Raw genomic sequence first — 19,373 nt, forward strand, 5'->3', positions numbered from 1 at the left:
ATATTGTACTACTTATTTAGAAAATTAGTGTTTCCCTTGCCATGTTACAAAAAGGCAGAATTATGTTAATTTATAGCAAAATAACTTTTGCCAGGAGGCAGTGAGGAAAAGCTGCTATACACACTTTCAACAAGAGCTGTTTTTAAACATTTGCATTTCAGTGAGTTGCCTACTTTACAACAACAAAATACTTTAACACATATTACATAATTTTGTTTTGTTTTAAAGTATCTTCACTTACATGCAACAAAGCCAGTCTCTGCTCTGGGCGAAGATGACTAAACTCATCACTGAGGACAAACTGAATTGCTGTAATTAAAAAAAAAAAAAAAAAAAAGTAGTAGTACAAAAGGTCTGTTCTTTCTTTTAAGAGCAGTACTCAGTATGTTTCTTTATAACCTAATTGTATCCTTCTTTAGTTCATATAATAAAAGTAACATGGAAGCATTAAATCACAGTGTCTCACTTTTTAAAATAAACTGTTCTTGGGTCCTGGTCATTTGGCCTTGTCTATGCTAAATGTTGCTCTGAAAAATTTTCCAATGTTGCCAACCCCAGAGCAATGAACTGCTGAAATAATAGTAATGTAAAACAGTCACCAACAGTTTGCACCATGTCACGTAGATCTGCTCAGAGCAGGTTTAGAATACACAGTACTTAAAAATCCAGGAGGCACTTGGAGCTTTGTATATACTACTACTACCACCACAGCTGCGATCAGTCAAGCAACGCTGGTGTTAGAAAAGGTGATAAATATTTCCCAAAAAGCCACGTGTAGATGTAGCCTTGAGACAGCGTAAGTGATATTAAGCAATCTACACTATATTGCTAGTCCCACAAGTTACAGTCAAAAATGATAAAGCACAATGGGGAAGCATCACAACTGCCAAAGACTCACAGAACAACTACCTGATCTCACCTAAAATACTCTGGTGGTTGTTTTTATGACACAGACAACTTAGAATTTACTCAATTAGAAGTATTAAAGAAAGTTGCTGGTACTACACTTGCCTGATTTTCCTGTCTTCCTATTTTTAAAGATTTCCCCACTCCTTCCCCCCTTTTGCAATGTAAAAAAAATACACAAAGGAAACTTAATATTAAATAAGTGCATAATGTAAAACAAAGAAAAAAAAGTTTACAGTTTTTCAGTCAGTCATTTAGTTGTTACATGTAGAAACAGTAATACGTACCATAGAAAAAGTTACTTTTCCCAGATCCATTTCTTCCCACTAAACATGAAAGGTAACAGTTATAAATTCAGAAGTTTTCATGAATTTAAATAAATTAAATGGTATGGCAATACATGAAACTTCGGCAATGAATTTAAGAATCCAACTTTAGTAGATCTAGACAAAATACAGCTTTCTAGGAATCAAAGTACCTTTTAGCAGGATGGATCAGGGAGTCATTACCTGAACAAGATAGAATGGCGCCTAGCCCCAGACCTCCTGCCCCACAACAGAGACATTACTGTAATCTACAAAACCTATGAAAGAGCATTTCATACCCAAAACAGTTATGATATTAAACCAATCCAGATTATTATAATAATCATTCTCTGTATTTTTACTACTAACTTTTGGCCAGGTTACATCAATTTTAACCCTGGATCCATTTCTTAAATCCTTCAGTTTCAATCCCTCATATTTTACAAGATCCTGAGACTGATCCACACATACAACAAATATCCAAGTCCTCAACTTACTGATGCATTCATTTATTTGCATCTGACAAGAAGAGTACAGCTTTAATTATATTTAAACAGCATCGAAACTATTGGTATAAGCCAACAGGTCTACACCAATACATATACAATAGTTTCCTATAATCAAATCAACACCTGCGAATATTCCTATAACATTGATATGACATTTTAAGAGAGAAATAATGGTAAGACAACATTTTTCTTTTAAAAACAAATGTCTGGATGATTTTTTTTTTTAAACTCTCATTGAGGTTAGACTCAAGATGCATGTGACATAAGCGGGCACAGTGACATTTTACACAATTTTTTAAATGTGTACGTATAAATTCACTCAGCCCTTTAAATATTCAATTAAATTACCAACAGCTCATTTCTGATAGATTTTGCACTCTGGTATATATTAACACTTGAAGCATCAAATATTATTTGACCACAATATTACTACTCATTTTTTGACATTTTTCTTTCAAGTCTGTCAGTTTTTAAGTGACAGAATATGTAACACCCCTCAAAATATTTTAATCGGGCTGAACCTTAGGAGGTATTACCAGACATCCAGAATGTAATTCACGAGACACAGTTCAAGTACTCCGCAACCCTGATCCTACAACAAGCTCCATGCAGGTGAACCTCTGTGTCCATGTGGAGTCTCACTGACTTCAGTGGAGCTCTGCACAGGTGGAGGGATCCACCTATGCTATACTGAAGCTTTTTGCAAGATTAGTGCCAATGAACAATCATTATGGCAAAATTAAAATTAAATTATCTGCAAATCATAATAATTATTCCTGCAATACATATCTGACATTACTGGAGAGAACAGTTTCAAATTTAGTTAATATGTACACAACTGCCTCTGAAATCTGAAGGGCTCTCAACAATCATAAAGACCACTGACTTGACCCTTAATAAAAAATAATGAGGTAATGCCAGTTCATACTGTAGTATGTTTATAAGAACTTACCAATGACATTGTGTTTTGAACTGAAAGGATCTACAATTGTTTGATCTCTGTAGCTTCGAAATCCCTGAATGATCACCTGATGGATAAACAAGTAAAATAATCTTAAAAATCAAGAAAACTAAGTTAGGTTTGTTTGTTTTTTTTAAAAAGAAGTACAAAATTTTAAATTTGTAACTCAAATGAATGGGTTTCTATTTTTTTAAAAAATCACAATACATTTAGTCATTTTTTCTCTCCGGTCTTGCAGTTCAGATCCAAGTACATTTTAAGAAATTAAGGGTGAGATTTTCAAAAAAAAAAAAAAAAACCCAAAACTTCTCACCCCAATATATATGGAAATATTCAAATAAACTCAACCTTGTTGTCACAGCATAAAGCAACATGAAAGGATGTACTTACAATGACAGATTAGAGTAAAAAAAGTAAAAGGCTCAGTTCTAGCAGGACAGGAATGTTTTTTTTTAATTAATTTCATATCCCAATTAGCATATTTAGCATAAGAGTTCAACTTGCAAGCTCTAAGCAGAGCAGCGGCTGCATGTAAAAAATATAGATTACAGACCTATTTCTATACAGGAAGTAGACAAACATGCTCAGTAAGCTTTTCAGCGTGCAGTGCTAAAACTAGTGAGCAAGATCAAAACCTCTCAACGTTAAGAAGGCTGCCAGTTTCAAATGGAATAAAATCAGTCTTCCTTTTCTACCATTTATGTTAACCTTTTTGTGAAAATGTGCATTTACATAGTGCTAGTAGTCCAAGTATTTTCCAGACAGGAAGAAAAAGGTCTTTGTCCCAATGAGCTCACTTAATACATATGCACAAAAACTACAGGAAAGGGATTAACTGAACGTGAGACACAAATCGGTAAATTCAGAAATCTCTCTCAGATCTATTAGAGAGACACGCTGGGAGCAGTAATATCTTTTATTGGACCAAATCCTGTTGGTGAAGAGATAAGCTTTCGCTGCACAGAATGGTTCTCCAGGTCCGGGAAAGGTACTCAGTTTGTTATGCATAAGTATTTAACAAATACTCTAAAGGACCATTCAAGGAGAAGTGGCCTGTTAACACCCCGGCAGTCATAGCACAAAAAGGGGAGTTAATAGTTTACAGATTATTGTAATAAACAATAAAACCAGTGTCGTTATTAATCCCATGATTTTTAGTGTCTATCAGAGAGTTATGAATTTAAGTTCCAAAGATCATCTTTTCAAAACGCTGTGCAGGTTTCCTTTGAGGATAAGCCTGAGAGGTTACTGAGAGGTTATCATTTTGTGAAAAGTGTTTGCCCACAGGTGACATGGTGCTTTTGTCTTTTATTTCTGTGTGAATTCATTCAAGTGCATACTGACTGTCTGGTTTAACCACACATTTGTTATCGGGACACTTAGTGCACGTTATGATAGGCATATGTAGGACCCATGGATCTTGAAAGGTGTATTGTGGGAATGGGGGTAGTGATCATTGTAGCAATGTAGATACGTCTGTGAGTTTTACATCTGTTGTTCTGGCAAGGTCTGGTGCTGCTCTGAGTTGATGGGACCTAGTTTGTGGGGAGCTTGCTTCTGATGATGAGCTGGGCAAGGTTGGGGGTTCTCTGAAGGCCAAAAGAGGGGGGTTCAGGAAAGACTTCGTTCAGGATGTAGTCCTCAAGTATGGGTTGTAATTGTTTAATGATAACGTGTAGGGATTCAAGCATGGGGTGATAGGTGACAACTAGGAGTGTGTATGTTACAGTGTGTATGATAAACCCATTGTTTCATGTTCTCTATGTGTGTATATCAATCTCTCCTCTGTTTTTTCCACCAAATGCATCCGATGAAGTGAGCTGTGGCTCACAAAAGCTTATGCTCTAATAAATTTGTTAGTCTCTAAGGTGCCACAAGTACTCCTTTTCTTTTTGCGAATACAGACTAACACGGCTGCTACTCTGAAACCTATTTTAAGGATGTTACAGCAGAGGTGGGCAATCTACAGCCTGCGGGCTACATCCGGCCTGCAGGACTCTCCTGCCTGGCCCCTGAGCTCCTGGCCTGGGAGACTTGCCCCCGGCCCCTCCCCCGCTGCTCCCCCTCACCCGCAGCCTCAGTGCGCCGCACTGCCAGTGTCCTGTATTAAACTGCTCCACGTAGGAATGTGCTACTGGTAGCAGTTACGGAGAGCGATTTACTACACTACACCAGCGCAACGCTCTGGGCGGCGCAGCTGTAGCACCGCCAGCCACCGGTGCTCTGTGCTTCGTGGTAAGGGGGCAGGGAGTGAGGGGGTGGATAGAGGACAGGGGAGTTAGGGTGGTGGTCAGGGGGTGGGGGTGTGGATGTGGTCGGAGCAGTTGGAGGGCGGGGAAGGGAGGGTTGAATGAGGGTAGGGGTCCCGGGGGGCCAGTCAGGAAGGAGGGAGGGTTGGATGAGGCGGTGGGGGGCAGGGGCTCTAGGGGCGGTCAGGGAACGGGGGGGGTTGGATGGGGCAGGAGTCCGGGGGGGGGGGGGGTCAGGGGTCAGAGGCACAGTCTCCCCTAATCGGCCCTCCATACAATTTCTGAAACCCGATGTGGCCCTTAGGCCAAAAAGTTCGCCCACCCCCTGTGTTACAGTGTGTATTGCAGACTTTCTCCTTGGAGATTATTCTGTGGTATCTCAGGGCCAGGCTGTAGATGGCAGATTTTCTTCATGAATGGTCCCTTAGAATGTGTGTTAACTACTTATGCTAAACAATCTGTTCCACCTTCTGTTTAGCTGTGACACTCTGGGCTCATCTACACTGGCCCGCTAAAATCAGCGCAGCTGCAATCGATGCAGTGGTATCGATTTAGTGGGTCTGGTGAAGACACAATAAGTCAATGGGACAGCACTTTCCCATCAACTTCAGTACTCCGCCTCCCTGAGAGGCGGAAGCTAGGTCGGCAGGAGAGCATCTTCTGCCAACATAACACGGTGTAGACACATATTAGGTCGATGTAAGCTACATAGCTCGGGGGGTGATTGTGTCACCCCCCCTGAACAACTTAATTTACATCAACTTAAGCAGCAGTGTAGACCAGCCCTCTGAATACCCTTCCTAAACCTGAAGAAAAGCTCGGTGTAGCTAAAAAGCTTAAATTTTTTGGACCAATTTCTACAGGTGAATGACATTACTTCATTCACCTTGTCGCTCTCATATCCTGGGACCAACACAGCTACAACACTGCAAACTTCAGATACTCTGTCAGTTCCACATTTTTTTTCTTTGTGTGTAGTAGAGATTTCAGTCTGGTAAGCTAAAGTAAAATATAGTGAATAAGGTATTTGTATCTTAAAACTGGCTCTGCATACCAGAAAAACTCAGCTAGCTTTTGGAGTACATGTCTATCTCAAGCAAACCCCTCCAATCACAAAAGCACATAAGAATGGCCACACTGGGTCAGACCAAACGCCCATCTAGCCCAGTATACTGTCTTCCAACAGTGGCCAATGCCTGGTGCTTCAGAGGGAATGAACAGAACAGATAATCATCAAGTTATCCATCCCCTGTAACCCATTCTCAGCTTCTGGCAAAAACAGAGGCTAGGGACACCATCAGGAGACTCCTTTAACTCACCCCAGTAAAGAGGACATCTCTGCCTAATACAAGACTGGGTGACGTGAGACACAAAAAGGAGGACATGAGGGAAAACTATAGAACCCACTTTTAAAAAATTACATTTCTCCAGCCTAGTTTTTAGTAAGAATACTTGTAGGAGAAACAGCGCTGGTGTTGTTTTCATCTTCCTCCCTCTAGCTTATTCCCTCAATTGAAGCCATGTTATTGTGAAAATTGTAACTGTGTCTCAAATAGGTAATTATAACTATGGGTAGGAGCTAGGGCTGCCAGATGTCCAATTTTCGACCGGAATATCCAGTTGAAAAGGGAACCTGATAAGTATCCGGTCAGCACGGTAACTGTCTTCAGCTGCCAGAGGGTAGGAAGAGCAACAGCTGCTGCTGGAGCCTGGAGGAGCACATAGGAACAGCTCTGGCAGAGAGGTACCGGAAGCTCCCACGCCCTGCCCCAAGCGTGGCTCTCCCTCCCTCGCCCTACTGAAGTTACCCCTCCACCCCTGTAGCATGGCTCTCCCTCCACCGCCCTGCCTTCTTCCCAGAGAGTAGTTTATCAGTGGTTCACAGTCATGCTGGAAGGGCACAAGCAGGGTCCTGCAGGAATCAGTTCTGGGTTCAATATCTTCACCAATGATTTAGATAACGGCACATAGAGTACACTTATAAACTTTACAGATGATACCAAGCTGGGAGGGATTTCAAGTGCTTTGGAGGACAGGATTAAAATTCAAAATGATCTGGACAAACTGGAGAAATGGTCTGAAGTAAACAGGATGAAATTCAATAAGGACAAATGCAAAGTACTCCACTTAGGAAAGAATAATCAGTTGCACACATACAAAATGGGAAATGATTGCCTAGGAAGGAGTACTGCTGAAAGGGATCTGGGGGTCATAGTGGACCACAAGCTAAATATGAGTCAACAGTGTACCATTGTTTCAAAAAAAACAAATATCATTCTGGGATGTATTAGCAGGAGCGTTGTAAACAAACATGAGAAGTAATTTGTCTGCTCTGGTTAGGCTTCAACTGGAGTATTGTGTCCAGTTCCGGCCACCACATTTCAGGAAGGATGTGGCCAAATTGGAGAGAATCCAGAGAAGAGCAACAAAAATGATTAAAGGTCTAGAAAACATGACCTATGAGGGAAGATTGAAGAAATTGGGTTTGTTTAGTCTGGAAAAGAAAAGACAGAGGGGACATGATAACAGTTTTCAAGTATGTAAAAGGTTGTTACAAGGAGGAAGAATAAAAATCGTTTTTCTTAGCCTCTGAGGATAGGACAAGAAGCAATGGGCTTAAATTACAACAAGGGCAGTTTAGGTTGGACATTAGGAAAAACTTCCTGTCAGGGTGGTTAAGCACTGTAATAAATTGCCTAAGGAAGTCATGGAATCTCCATCATTGGATATTTTTAAAAGCAGGTTAGACAAACACCTGTCAGGAATGATCTCAATAATTAGTCCTGCCACAAGTGCAGGGGACTGGACTACATAACCTCTCAAGGTCCCTTCCGGTTCTATGATTCTGTAATTGAAAGACCCTACTCAAAGAGTAGTTATCAATGGTTTGCTGTCAAACTGGGAGTGTATCTAGTAGGGTCCCAAAGTGGCCGGTCCTGAATCCATTAGAAGTCAATATTTTTATTAATGACTTGAATAATGGACTGGAGAGTATGCTTATAAAATTTGCAAATGACACCAAGCCGGGAGGGATTGCTAGCAAGCACTTTGCAAGACAGGATTAGAATTCAAAACAACCTTGACAAATTAAAAACTGGTCTGAAATCAACAAGATGAAATTCAGTGAAGTGCAAAGAATTACACTTGTGCAGCTGATTTTTCCTTCTTAATTACGAAATGGGGAGTAACTGGCTAGGTGGCAGTACTACTGTGAAGCATCTGGGGATTCCAGGGGATCACAAATTGAACATGAGTTAATGTGATGCAGTTGCAAAAAAGGTTAATATTCTGGAGCGTATTAACAGAAGAGTTGTATGCAAGACCCGCTCTACTCGACACTGGTGAGACCTCAGCCGGAGTACTGTGTCCAGTTCTGGGTACCACACTTCAGAAAAGATGCAGATAAATTGAAGAGAGAGTCCAGAGGGAAGCAACCAAAATGACAAAAGGTGTAGAACACTAGACCTACAAGGAAAAGTTTAAAAAACTGGGCATGTTTACTCTTGAATTTTATAACCCAGTTAGTTTGGTTTTAGAGCTAAGGACTCCAGGTTTTGCTGGATTTACCTAGTAAACAATCCTTCCCCCTCCCCCCTCAAAAAAATCTGAGAAGGCAACAATTTAAGAATTTCTCAGTCTGAACAGATGGTTTTAATGAGAAAAGGCCTCTAAACAGTTTTTTTTTTTTCTGAAAAAAGTGGGTTTATTTTGCACTCCTGAATGGAGAGCTTGACAAACATCAGCAATGATTCCAGCACCTCTTAATGTCCTTAGAGAAGTCTTGTCCCACAAATCCCCCAACCAGCACCAGAGCCTCAATGAATGACACTAGTGAACACTCAAATATGTAACACATTGTGTTGTGTTTGTGTACCTCCAAATAATACTTTGTTCCCAATGAGGTATGTCTAGAATAGGATTTTTTTTTTAAAAGATGGTTAAAATTATTAGCCAATATATTTTGTAAAATCCACCTTTTATCTTAGTCTATCATATTTTGGAAGAATAACTCCAACCTAGACATCCAGCTACTTTATCTATAAAGTAATCTGAAAACACTGTCATCAAATGGACTCACCAACTTACTTCCCATCTGGAATAATTCCCCAGTCAAGACTTCACGGACACTATGGGGGGACGCACAAATATTCTTTCGCTCTTGCACGGTCGCAAAAAATTTCAATCCCCGTCACGCGCAGACTAGAGCTTGCCACCAGCACGCCTCACGCTGAGGCTTCACACACCTCTATTTTCAAGGGCCTGAATGATTTTGCTCCCACGAACATCTGATGTTCTTTCCTCAACGTCTGCCTCCTTTTCACCCTTAGCTTTGCGCCCTTCTTTTAAACTGCCCTAAAAGGCTGGTCTCTCTCACCCACAAAAGCTGATCCAATAAATCATCAGCTCTCAACCAGGGGTCCGGGGGGCCCCTGGGGGGCTGCAAGCAGGATTCAGGGGTTCCTCTAAGCAAGGCCCGGCATTAGACTCAGCGGGGCCCAGGAAGAAAGCCAAAGCCCCACCGTTCAGGGCTGAAGCCCGGGGCCCCACCACCTGGGGAGAAGCCAAAGCCTGAGCAACTTAGCTTCATGAGGGCCCCCCCCCCCAGGCATGGTAGGGGGCCCCAGGCAAGTGCCCTGCTTGCTACCCCCCTAACACCGACCCTGGCTTTTACAGGCACAGGTGGGCCAGGGCGTTTTTACAACATTTCGGGTGGGCCTCAGAAAAAGGCCCTGCAATAAATGACATCACCCCACCCACCTTGTCTCCCCACTACACCCGGCACAGTCGGCCACAGCTGGGCCACCCAGCACCCTCCTTATCCCTTCAAAGGCGCATCGTGTCGGCTGCCCAGTTCTCTTTCTTTACACCGACTAACGTCACGCCGAGTTGTGTCCGGCGGGCCCGGGTACAATTCCCCCCTCTTCCCGCCAGCCCCCTGCGGCAGGCTCTGAGCGGGCCCCAGCCGGCAGGAGACCCTGGCGGGGGGGGGGGGGATCCCCCGCGAGGGCAGGCCCGGAGGCGCTCTCCCCTGCCAACAGCCCTGCGAGCCCCCACGGCAGGGCCCGGCCTTCCCCCCCCCGGGTAGAGCCCGGGCCCCGCCGCCGCCGCCCCCCAGGCCAGGCCCTCTCCCCGGCAAGGGGGGGTCCGCGCGGAGCCCGCCGCCTCACCTGCTTGATGTACATGTCTCCGGCGCCCTCCCCGCGGCGCGGCAGCCCGAGCCCGCTCGGCGGCCCGGACAGCAACAAAATGGCCGCCTCCCCGCGGCGCGGACCACTCGGGAGGCGGAGCAGGGGCGGCAGGGGCAGGGCAGCGAAGGTGGCGGCGGCGCCGCGCACGCACACCCCAAGCCTGCGCTCCCGTCCCAGCCCAGCGCTGGGAAGCGAGCGAGCGGACACGTGCAGGTCCGCTCCTCACACCCCCGCCCGGGTGTGCCAGGTGGTGCCGCCCGCCACGGGGAGGGCTGGGCGCCAAAGGCGAGTGCGGGCGGGGCCGAGGTTCTGAGAGAAGGGGGATGGAGCTAGGGGTAGGGCGGGGAGGGGGCAGGAGATGGCTGTAGGGGACGGTTCCCCCAGGGGGCGCTATGGGGTGGGAGTGACGGGATGGCTGTATGGGAGCACCCCCTGTGGGCCTATGGGGTGGCAGGGGGATAGCTGTAGAGGAGGGTTCCCATAGGGGGCGCTATGGGGTGGCAGGGGGATAGCTGTAGAGGAGGGTTCCCATAGGGGGCGCTATGGGGAGACAGGGAGATGGCTGTAGAGGAGGGTTCCCATAGGGGGCGCTATGGGGAGACAGGGAGATGGCTGTAGAGGAGGGCTCCCATAGGGGGTGCTATGGGGAGACAGGGAGGTGGCTGTAGAGGAGGGTTCCCATGGGGGCGCTATGGGGTGGCAGGGGGATAGCTGTAGAGGAGGGTTCCCATAGGGGGTGCTATGGGGAGACAGGGAGATGGCTGTAGAGGAGGGTTCCCATAGGGGGCGCTATGGGGAGACAGGGAGATGGCTGTAGAGGAGGGCTCCCATAGGGGGCGCTATGGGGAGACAGGGAGATGGCTGTAGAGGAGGGCTCCCATAGGGGGCGCTATGAGGAGACAGGGGGATAGCTGTAGAGGAGGGTTCCCATAGGGGGTGCTATGGGGAGACAGGGAGGTGGCTGTAGAGGAGGGTTCCCATGGGGGCGCTATGGGGTGGCAGGGGGATAGCTGTAGAGGAGGGTTCCCATAGGGGGCGCTATGGGGAGACAGGGAGATGGCTGTAGAGGAGGGCTCCCATAGGGTGCGCTATGGGGAGACAGGGAGATGGCTGTAGAGGAGAGTTCCCATAGGGGGTGCTATGGGGAGACAGGGAGGTGGCTGTAGAGGAGGGTTCCCATGGGGGCGCTATGGGGTGGCAGGGGGATAGCTGTAGAGGAGGGTTCCCATAGGGGGCGCTATGGGGAGACAGGGAGATGGCTGTAGAGGAGGGCTCCCATAGGGGGTGCTATGGGGAGACAGGGAGATGGCTGTAGAGGAGGGCTCCCATAGGGGGTGCTATGGGGAGACAGGGAGATGGCTGTAGAGGAGGGTTCCCATAGGGGGCGCTATGGGGAGACAGGGAGATGGCTGTAGAGGAGGGTTCCCATAGGGGGTGCTATGGGGAGACAGGGAGGTGGCTGTAGAGGAGGGTTCCCATAGGGAGGTACTATGGGGTCACAAGGTGGCTGTATGGGAGGGTTCCCATACTGGGTGCTATTGGGTAACGGGGATGGTTGTATAGGAGGGTTCCCATAGGGGGGCACTTTGGGGTGACAGGCGGATGGTTGTTTAGGAGGGTTCCTCTTGGGGGGCCACAATGGATGGGGCCTTGGCAGGGGGATGGCTGTAGGGGAGGGTTCCCACAGGAGTCACAGGGTGATTGTACGGGAGGGTTCCCATGCAGGGTGCTATGGGGAGACGGAGGATGGCTATATAGAAGGGTTCCCATAGGGGGGCACTATGGGATCACAGGGTGGCTATATGGGAGGGCTCCCATAGGGATGCTATGGGGTGACAGGGGGATGGTTGTATAGGAGGATTCCTATGGGGGGGCACAATGGGGTGGGAGGTTGGCAGGGGAGTGGTTGTATGGGAGGGTTCCCATAGAGGGTGGCTGTATGGGAGGACTCTCACAGGGGGTGCTATGGGGTAGGGGTGGCAATAATAAGCAGGCAGTAGCACTCCTGGGTATTATATCCAGTTAGAAGTAAACTGAATGTTTGACAAAAATGGGGCACATTAAAGGCACTTGACTGCCTCACTTACTACCGGTTTCAGAGTAGCAGCCGTGTTCGTCTGTATTCGCAAAAAGAAAAGGAGTACCGGTGGCACCTTAGAGACTAACACATTTATTAGAGCATAAGCTTTCGTGAGCTACAGCTCACTTCATCAGATGCATTTGGTGGATGAAGTGAGCTGTAGCTCACGAAAGCTTATGCTCTAATAAATTTGTTAGTCTCTAAGGTGCCACAAGTACTCCTTTTCTTTTTGCGGATACAGACGAACACGGCTACTATTCTGAAACCTTTGAATATGATCTGGTAACTCCTAGGTGTTTTGAAAGACAGTCCAAATGCACATTCTTGGGAAAGGATTTTTTACATGTTGGGGGTTAAGACACTCAGAGCTGGAAGCAGTGACCTTCAATAGTGTGGATAACCAGATTGGTTGACATGTTCGAACATACTTGCTTTTACTGGTGTTCTGAAATTGAAGCTCTACGTGTGAATAGCACACTTGGCTTTGCTGCAGCATTTTCTGTTAATCCATCTTTGTTCAAGGCAATTACAGGAATGATGTGCATATTCTTGGGAAAAATAGACCAGGCAAGACTAGCCTGAGTCTATATCCACTCATTTATCTCCCAAAGAGCAAATGATCCACTCAGCAAAGTGTTGTCAAATGCACAAAGTAAACAAACCGAAGAAAGAGAAAAAATAGTTTTCTTCTAATCTCTTTCAATTACAGTAAGTTTAGATGTTACTTGTAACAATGGGGGGGAGGGCGGATTTTCAGAAGGAAATGTCATTTGCAACTTGACAGTGCCCCTTCAAAAATTATAACTATTATCAAAATTAAAGTATCTGTATAACAGAATCCCTATTGCTATCCTCTTTCTCATTAATAAAAATTTGTTCAAAACATAATTGGCTGGTGCCTGCCGCTCCTAGAATAATAGTTTGGTAAATTACTTCCTCTGATCAATGTCAACATCTCCAGTGCACCTGGCCATCATAACTTCCCCTTAATGAAGTGTTTGTTAATGAATATCCATCAGAAGTACATTTTACCAATTCCTTTAAAAGAAATTGTCTATTGCAATTTCTGCAGAAAATAGAACACATTGCACAATAAACAAAGAACGAACAATTACAGAAAGAGATGTTAGAAAATGACAGAAATGTTAGAAAATCCGATGAAGTGAGCTGTAGCTCACAAAAGCTTATGCTCAAATAAATTTGTTAGTCTCTAAGGTGCCACAAGTACTCCTTTTCTTTTTTAGAAAATGACACGCTCAGCACCTCTGCACTGCATGCTGCTAACACACTCAGATTACTACTAAAATCAATGGGACTAAGAAGCAAAAATTAACTTTGCACAAGTTGCACTTGCGGAAGCACCTTTCATTTTAGGATTTTAAAGGGCTTTAGGTACATTATTAAATTCAAAGAGACTCACGGAAGCTCTCTGAGGTATGTGCTACTATAGTTTTTAATCCTTATTTTACAGAAGTGTGAACTGAATTACAGAGAGGTTAAGGGATTTTGCTCGAGGTCAGTGCCAGAGTCTTGGATCCCAACCCCCTGATCAACCCAACAGATCTAGACAACACTAGAGCTGGTTGGGAGGTGGCGAAGGTTGCAGACAATACAAATTTCAGAGTAGCAGCCGTGTTAGTCTGTATTCTCAAAAAGAAAAGGAGTACTTGTGGCACCTTAGAGACTAACAAATTTATTAGAGCATAAGCTTTCGTGAGCTACAGCTCACTTCATCGGATGCATTTGGTGGAAAAAACAGAGTAGAGATTTATATACACACACACAGAGAACATGAAACAATGGGTTTATCATACACACTGTAAGGAGAGTGATCACTTAAGATAAGCCATCACCAACAGCAGGGGGGGGAAGGAGGAAAACCTTTCATGGTGACAAGCAGGTAGGCTAATTCCAGCAGTTAACAAGAATATCAGAGGAACAGTGGGGGGTGGGGTGGGAGGGAGAAATACCATGGGGAAATAGTTTTACTTTGTGTAATGACTCATCCATTCCCAGTCTCTATTCAAGCCTAAGTTAATTGTATCCAGTTTGCAAATTAATTCCAATTCAGCTGTCTCTCATTGGAGTCTGTTTTTGAAGCTTTTTTGTTGAAGTATAGCCACTCTTAGGTCTGTGATCGAGTGACCAGAGAGATTGAAGTGTTCTCCAACTGGTTTTTGAATGTTATAATTCTTGACGTCTGATTTGTGTCCATTCATTCTTTTACGTAGAGACTGTCCAGTTTGGCCAATGTACATGGCAGAGGGGCATTGCTGGCACATGATGGCATATATCACATTGGTAGATGCACAGGTGAAGGAGCCTCTGATAGTGTGGCTGATGTGATTAGGCCCTATGATGGTATCCCCTGAATAGATATGTGGACAGAGTTGGCAACGGGCTTTGTTGCAAGGATAGGTTCCTGGGTTACAAATCCGCACAGACACACCCCTGGAGCCAGGACCTGGGGTATTCTATCTGCTACCCAAGATCCATAAACCTGGAAATCCTGGACGCCCCATCATCTCAGGCATTGGCACCCTGACAGCAGGATTGTCTGGCTATGTAGACTCCCTCCTCAGGCCCTTCGTTACCAGCACTCCCAGCTATCTTCGAGACACCACCGATTTCCTGAGGAAACTACAGTCCATTGGTGATCTTCCTAAAAACACCATCCTAGCCACTATGGATGTAGAAGCCCTCTACACCAATATTCCACACAAAGATGGACTACAAGCCGTCAGGAACAGTATCCCCGATACTGTCACGGCTAACCTGGTGGCAGAACTTTGTGACTTTGTCCTGACCCATAACTATTTCACATTTGGTGACAATGTATACCTTCAAATCAGCGGCACTGCGATGGGTACCCGCATGGCCCCACAGTATGCCAACATTTTTATGGCTGACTTAGAACAACGCTTCCTCAGCTCTCGTTCCCTAATGCCCCTACTCTACTTGCGCTACATTGATGACATCTTCATCATCTGGACCCATGGAAAAGAAGCTCTTGAGGAATTCCACCATGATTTCAACAATTTCCATCCCACCATCAACCTCAGCCTGGACCAGTCCACACAAGAGATCCACTTCCTGGACACTACGGTGCTAATAAGCGATGGTCACATAAACACCACCCTATATCGGAAACCTACTGACCGCTATTCCTACCTACATGCCTCTAGCTTTCATCCAGATCATACCACTCGATCCATTGTCTACAGCCAAGCGCTACGATATAACCGCATTTGCTCCAACCCCTCCGACAGAGACAAACACCTACAAGATCTCTATCATGCATTCCTACAACTACAGTACCCACCTGCTGAAGTGAAGAAACAGATTGACAGAGCCAGAAGAGTACCCAGAAGTCACCTACTACAGGACAGGCCCAACAAAGAAAACAACAGAACGCCACTAGCCATCACCTTCAGCCCCCAACTAAAACCCCTCCAACGCATCATCAAGGATCTACAATCTATCCTGAAGGACGAGCCATCGCTCTCTCAGATCTTGGAAGATAGACCAGTCCTTGCTTACAGACAGCCCCCCAATCTGAAGCAAATACTCACCAGCAACCACACACCACACAACAGAACCACTAACCCAGGAACCTATCCTTGCAACAAAGCCCGTTGCCAACTCTGTCCACATATCTATTCAGGGGATACCATCATAGGGCCTAATCACATCAGCCACACTATCAGAGGCTCCTTCACCTGTGCATCTACCAATGTGATATATGCCATCATGTGCCAGCAATGCCCCTCTGCCATGTACATTGGCCAAACTGGACAGTCTCTACGTAAAAGAATGAATGGACACAAATCAGACGTCAAGAATTATAACATTCAAAAACCAGTTGGAGAACACTTCAATCTCTCTGGTCACTCGATCACAGACCTAAGAGTGGCTATACTTCAACAAAAAAGCTTCAAAAACAGACTCCAACGAGAGACTGCTGAATTGGAATTAATTTGCAAACTGGATATAATTAACTTAGGCTTGAATAGAGACTGGGAATGGATGAGTCATTACACAAAGTAAAACTATTTCCCCATGGTATTTCTCCCTCCCACCCCACCCCCCACTGTTCCTCTGATATTCTTGTTAACTGCTGGAATTAGCCTACCTGCTTGTCACCATGAAAGGTTTTCCTCCTTCCCCCCCCTGCTGTTGGTGATGGCTTATCTTAAGTGATCACTCTCCTTACAGTGTGTATGATAAACCCATTGTTTCATGTTCTCTGTGTGTGTGTATATAAATCTCTACTCTGTTTTTTCCACCAAATGCATCCGATGAAGTGAGCTGTAGCTCACGAAAGCTTATGCTCTAATAAATTTGTTAGTCTCTAAGGTGCCACAAGTACTCCTTTTCTTTTAGACAATACAAAATTACTCAAGATAGTTAAGTCCAAAGCAGACTGGTGAAGAGTTATAAAGGGATCTTACAAAACTGGGTGAGTGGGCAACAAAATGGCAGATGAATTCAATGTCACTAAGTGCAAAGTAATGCACATTGGAAAACATAATCCTGACTATACATACAAAAGGATGGGGGGTCTAAATGATCTGTTACCACTCAAGAAAGAGAACTTGGTGTTGTGGTGGATAGTTCTCTGAAAACATCTGCTCAATGTGGATCAGCAATCTAAAAAGCTAAGAAATTGTTAGGAAGCATTAGGAATGGGTTAGATAATAAGACAGAAAATATCAGTGCTATTATATAAATCCATGGTATGCCCACGCTTCTGGTCACCCCATCTCAAAAAAGATATATTAGAATTGGCAAAGGTAGAGAGAAGGACAGCAAAACTGATTAGAGGTATGGACCAGCTTCCATGTGTGGAGAGATTAAAAAACGGGGACTGTTCATCTTGGAAAAGAGATGACTGAAGGGGTGTATGAGAGGTCCTAAAAATCATGAACGACATGGAGAAAGTGAATAGGGGAGTGTTATTTACCCCTTTATATAACACAAGAACCCGGGGTCACCCTATGAAATAGGCAGCGGGTTTAAAACAAACAGAAGGAAATACTATGTCACACAAAGCACTGTCAACCTGTGGAACTTGTTGCCAGGGGCTGTTGTGAAGGCCAAAATCTGGGTTAAAAAAAGAATTAGGTAAATTCATGGAGGATAGGTCCATGAATGGCTATTAGCCAAGATGGTCAGAGATACAATCCCATGCTATAAAATTACCCTATTTGTAAAAGAGCGTGATGAGTAATAACTGGAGTAAGGGCGTGGTGGGTGTTTCAAACACCTGGGGAATATAATTTTTCTGCTCAGTGCATGGAGCTTTAGCTACACACCTCCCATTGAGATGAACTGGAGGTTTGTGACTAAATTTTGTTTGTAGAGCATGCTGGAAATGTACCCACCCCTCCCCCTGCACTCGCATTGAAGTGTAATGTGTCACTTCTTTATTCTGTCACGCTGCTGTTTCTGTAGGAGTACAGCAAAATGGCAGCTCATACTACAGCACACTTTAATAAGTACCTGCAAATATATAATCAGCGCTTACTACATGTGGAGTTCACATCAATGCAGCTCTTTCAATACATGCTGTGGTGCATACAGCTTTTTTCATGGCCCTATTTTAAAATATATATATAAATATACTAGAACTAAACATTAGCATTAGAAAGGGGATAACAAGTAGGCATGACAATTTAATTCATTCAGATTCCACAAGTGAAAAACATACACTAGTTATCCCTTTCACCAATCAAGTTCAGTGCAAAACAATGTAAATAGAATTTCTCTTTTCCTGTGTTTATTTTTTTCCCAGTTCTGGTTTTTATTGTCAAATTTTTGAGACACAGTAAATATCTTATAAAAACAGTGGATTTTGTGTGTGTGCGAATTTAGATAAAAAGCCATAAAAATTCATTATTCATACATTTTAAACTACCTAAGATATTCAAAAGTTATTTTAAAACATTGATTTTAAAAGTCAGAACTTAATAGTGACACTGAACAATATAAAGGGTCAAGGCTAGATTATTCAACTTTGTTAAAGCCAATCATATTTTTAAGGGAGTCTTTAGTCAATCTTGCTTTCTCTTTATTCATTAACAACAGATTAGTTTTAGAAATTCATCACCCCATGTAGGCACTTGATACAGAAAGAGTTAAGATCCTCAGTTCGCAATCCACCCACTCTGGCCAGCAAAGATCTGCAGTTCAGCATTATTCAGAGAAAACTTAGCAAAATAGATTAAAAATTTTAAGAGCACAATATTATTCTAATTAAAATGATCAAACAGAAATATTCAATTTACATAATTATAGAAAATTCTCCCTGCTTAAGAGTGTTAAATATCTAAATACATTACCACAATGAAGCTTGATTGACAGCACAGGGCATGGGCTGTGATGCTACACTGTTATGGGGCATCATTGCTGACCATTTATCATGCACGATGGAAAAAAAAGGTCAAAAAGTTTCCTCCAGGAGCTGCTGCTTCTTAAATGGCAAGCAGACCACTGAAGCACACATTGCTGAAGCATACTTACAAAAATTGCCCTTAAGGTTGCTCTTAAGCAATAGTCTGGTATTCTCCCCAACCATGTTACAAATCTGATGTACAAAGATGTATTCTCATTCTAGCTGCTTCTTACTATCCATAATGGAAGTCATACTTTCACTTAATTTTTCATAGAATATAGTATACCGTTATTCCTTTTTGTCCAGAGCACTTCGCCAAAATTTGGGGTGCTGGGGTTTGTTTTGGTTTGAAGGAGAAATTGATGATGGAGACAGATATCTTTGATACACTCTTGTTTATTTACAATAAAAATGTTCATAGTCCTGTTTCCCTTAACACAGGAGGAATTAAACAACAAGAGACAGTTTCTTTGCTCACCGTTCCAAATCTCTTTTAGCCAGATCTTAGTCCAAAAAGTTCTCTCTCCGCTTTTCTCTGGCCCATGCTCCCACTGATTGGTCAGGTTGTGTCTTTGGCTTTCTACTCCTTCTTTATTTCTGTCTCTATGGGGTTTCTCTCTCTCATACACACCTCTATTAACACTACCCAGTAAAATCCCCTCCACCCAGGTGTGTGCCTGGAATGTATCTTTGTTTTGGGTAGAGGCTCCTATTTGTTTCGGTTATCGGGTTCCATAAAGGAGCTTAACAGTTTCTTACATTGATCCTACATGAAAGGTG

At 44.1% G+C, this 19,373-nt stretch overlaps 1 protein-coding gene across 1 annotated transcript in view; it reads right to left on the minus strand.

The window, feature by feature from the left end:
• Positions 1-10,336, minus strand: part of SMC3 (structural maintenance of chromosomes 3) — a 47,615-nt gene extending 37,279 nt beyond the window's left edge. Inside the window, exons 1-4 of the mRNA XM_038409698.2 lie at positions 10,099-10,336; positions 2,673-2,748; positions 1,194-1,232; positions 242-309 (exon numbers count right to left, since the gene is read on the minus strand). Coding sequence (XP_038265626.1) covers positions 242-309; positions 1,194-1,232; positions 2,673-2,748; positions 10,099-10,113 — 198 coding nt within the window. The 5' untranslated portion in view covers positions 10,114-10,336. The remainder of the gene's footprint in view (positions 1-241; positions 310-1,193; positions 1,233-2,672; positions 2,749-10,098) is intronic.
• Between the last annotated feature and the right edge of the window lie 9,037 nt (positions 10,337-19,373).

Source organism: Dermochelys coriacea, chromosome 7 (genome assembly GCF_009764565.3).
Source record: "Dermochelys coriacea isolate rDerCor1 chromosome 7, rDerCor1.pri.v4, whole genome shotgun sequence".
Lineage (NCBI taxonomy): Eukaryota > Metazoa > Chordata > Testudines > Dermochelyidae > Dermochelys > Dermochelys coriacea.